We start from the raw sequence: 1,718 nt of genomic DNA on the forward strand, positions 1-1,718 counted from the left end.
TTATTAAATCCTATTTAAGTATTAACTACTAACACATCCTGTAGGAAAAGATTAATCTAAAATGCTGGCTCCTGCTTGCTCAAAGGAATTTATGGCTTCTTCTGTGCAATACAAACTACTGTCGTCACTGCAGACTTCCCTAGAATGATTTGGCCTGACCTGAAGAGACCAACTGAARAGAATCTGTGATCAAAGCAGGAGATAAGACTGCCATCTCCTAATGAATTTCAGGTTGGGTACATAAAGTCACAGGTAATGACAGCACGCAATATAGCGAACTATATTCTGTGTTAGACTTCGATGTAGAGTTTTGCTGTTAAGGTCATAATAGAAGATKCCTTCTTACAAGTATGAAAATTATTTACCATAATAAGATTTGAAGCTGAATACAATGCTCTGGTTTTTAATCACAATATGTTTTAAAGTATACTGGAACTTCTAGAATTGGATCCATATCGCATAAGTATCATTAGATTTTTCCATCTGTGGGCTCTGCTTTCAAAAGTATGAAATAGGTTTCACTGAAAGAAAATAAGGGAACATATTAGGATTAGGAAAATTTAAAAGAAGGGAGTGAATGAGGGACAAAAAAAATAAAATATGACAAAGATACACTTTGTTTTGCTTTTAAAACTCTTGTAATATTCTTATTTATTTCAGCCTTCATAAAATGGTTATTAATAAAATAATCCAGTTGCTTTACTGTGTGAGTTGCACTGGGCGCATTTTTAATATATTTGAACACATAAGGAAAAAAATCAAGTTTCATTTTTTGAGAAGAAACCTTGAAATTTACAACACCTACAGGACTTTCAAAAAGATCCTTGTATTTATACAGATTGCATAATCAAAATACTTGATACTTGAGTTATTTGAAAATAATTTTTWAAAAAGAAAAATAMAAAAAGAATACAAAAATGCCRAAAGAATCTTATGCTGCTTTAAATGTATATTCATAATGTAGAGGTGCAAACAGTAACAAGTCAAACAATTGACAGAAATTACCACAGCTAGCAGAATAATAACAGAGGAACCTGGTGCAGGGTTTTCTGASTCAATGCAGAAGAAYACATTCAGGATCACCAGATGTTTTACCCTGCCTGCAATGACACATTCYGAGATGCTGCAAAGGGTCTGAGTATTGTCAAAGTTATACAATTCCTGATTGGGAAGATTTTATAGCCAGCTCCCATTTTCTTCACTTTCAACAGCAGCWCTCTTTTCATCTGTTCCATTTGCATTGCTTGTTTCTTCTAAAACTACCACTAAACTTGACAGAGTTGTGTCAGGATCAAGCAATTTCAGAACAGGTATGTCCACCTTTCTCTCTTGAAAGACACGGTTCTGAATTGTCATAGCTAACATAGAGTCTATGCCCAAAGATGAAAGTGGTGTGTTCATGGTTAGTTCCTCTGGGTCCACTCCTGTGAGGTCACTCACCAGTGAGGTGATGTAGTTCTCAGATTTGAGAAAGGCAGTCTCTGGGACTTGAATTTCCTCAGAGGTTTCAATCTTATTCCTGAACTCTTCTGACAAAAGTGACACAAAGCGACTTTTGAGAGAAATAATCCGAGCTAAATCATGATGATACAAAGCTTGAAAGTTCAATTTAACAACAGCTTGCTGTGGGTTGTTTAAAAGTAAGGTCTTCCTGAGATACTCATGAATGTCATGCACCTGCAGAATGTCTATGCCCTTGGATCCCAGAATGCTCTGGA

General features: G+C 35.5%; 1 protein-coding gene across 1 annotated transcript in view; it reads right to left on the reverse strand.

The window, feature by feature from the left end:
* Positions 1-632: 632 nt before the first annotated feature.
* LOC130578237 (uncharacterized) overlaps positions 633-1,718 on the reverse strand; it is a 20,518-nt gene continuing 19,432 nt past the window's right edge. The window contains exon 9 of the mRNA XM_057374178.1: positions 633-1,711. Coding sequence (XP_057230161.1) covers positions 1,177-1,711 — 535 coding nt within the window. The 3' untranslated portion in view covers positions 633-1,176. The remainder of the gene's footprint in view (positions 1,712-1,718) is intronic.

The sequence above is a fragment of the Malurus melanocephalus genome, unplaced genomic scaffold (assembly GCF_030028575.1).
Source record: "Malurus melanocephalus ecotype Western Australia unplaced genomic scaffold, MMel_1.1 scaffold_218, whole genome shotgun sequence".
In the NCBI taxonomy this organism is placed as follows: Eukaryota; Metazoa; Chordata; class Aves; order Passeriformes; family Maluridae; genus Malurus; species Malurus melanocephalus.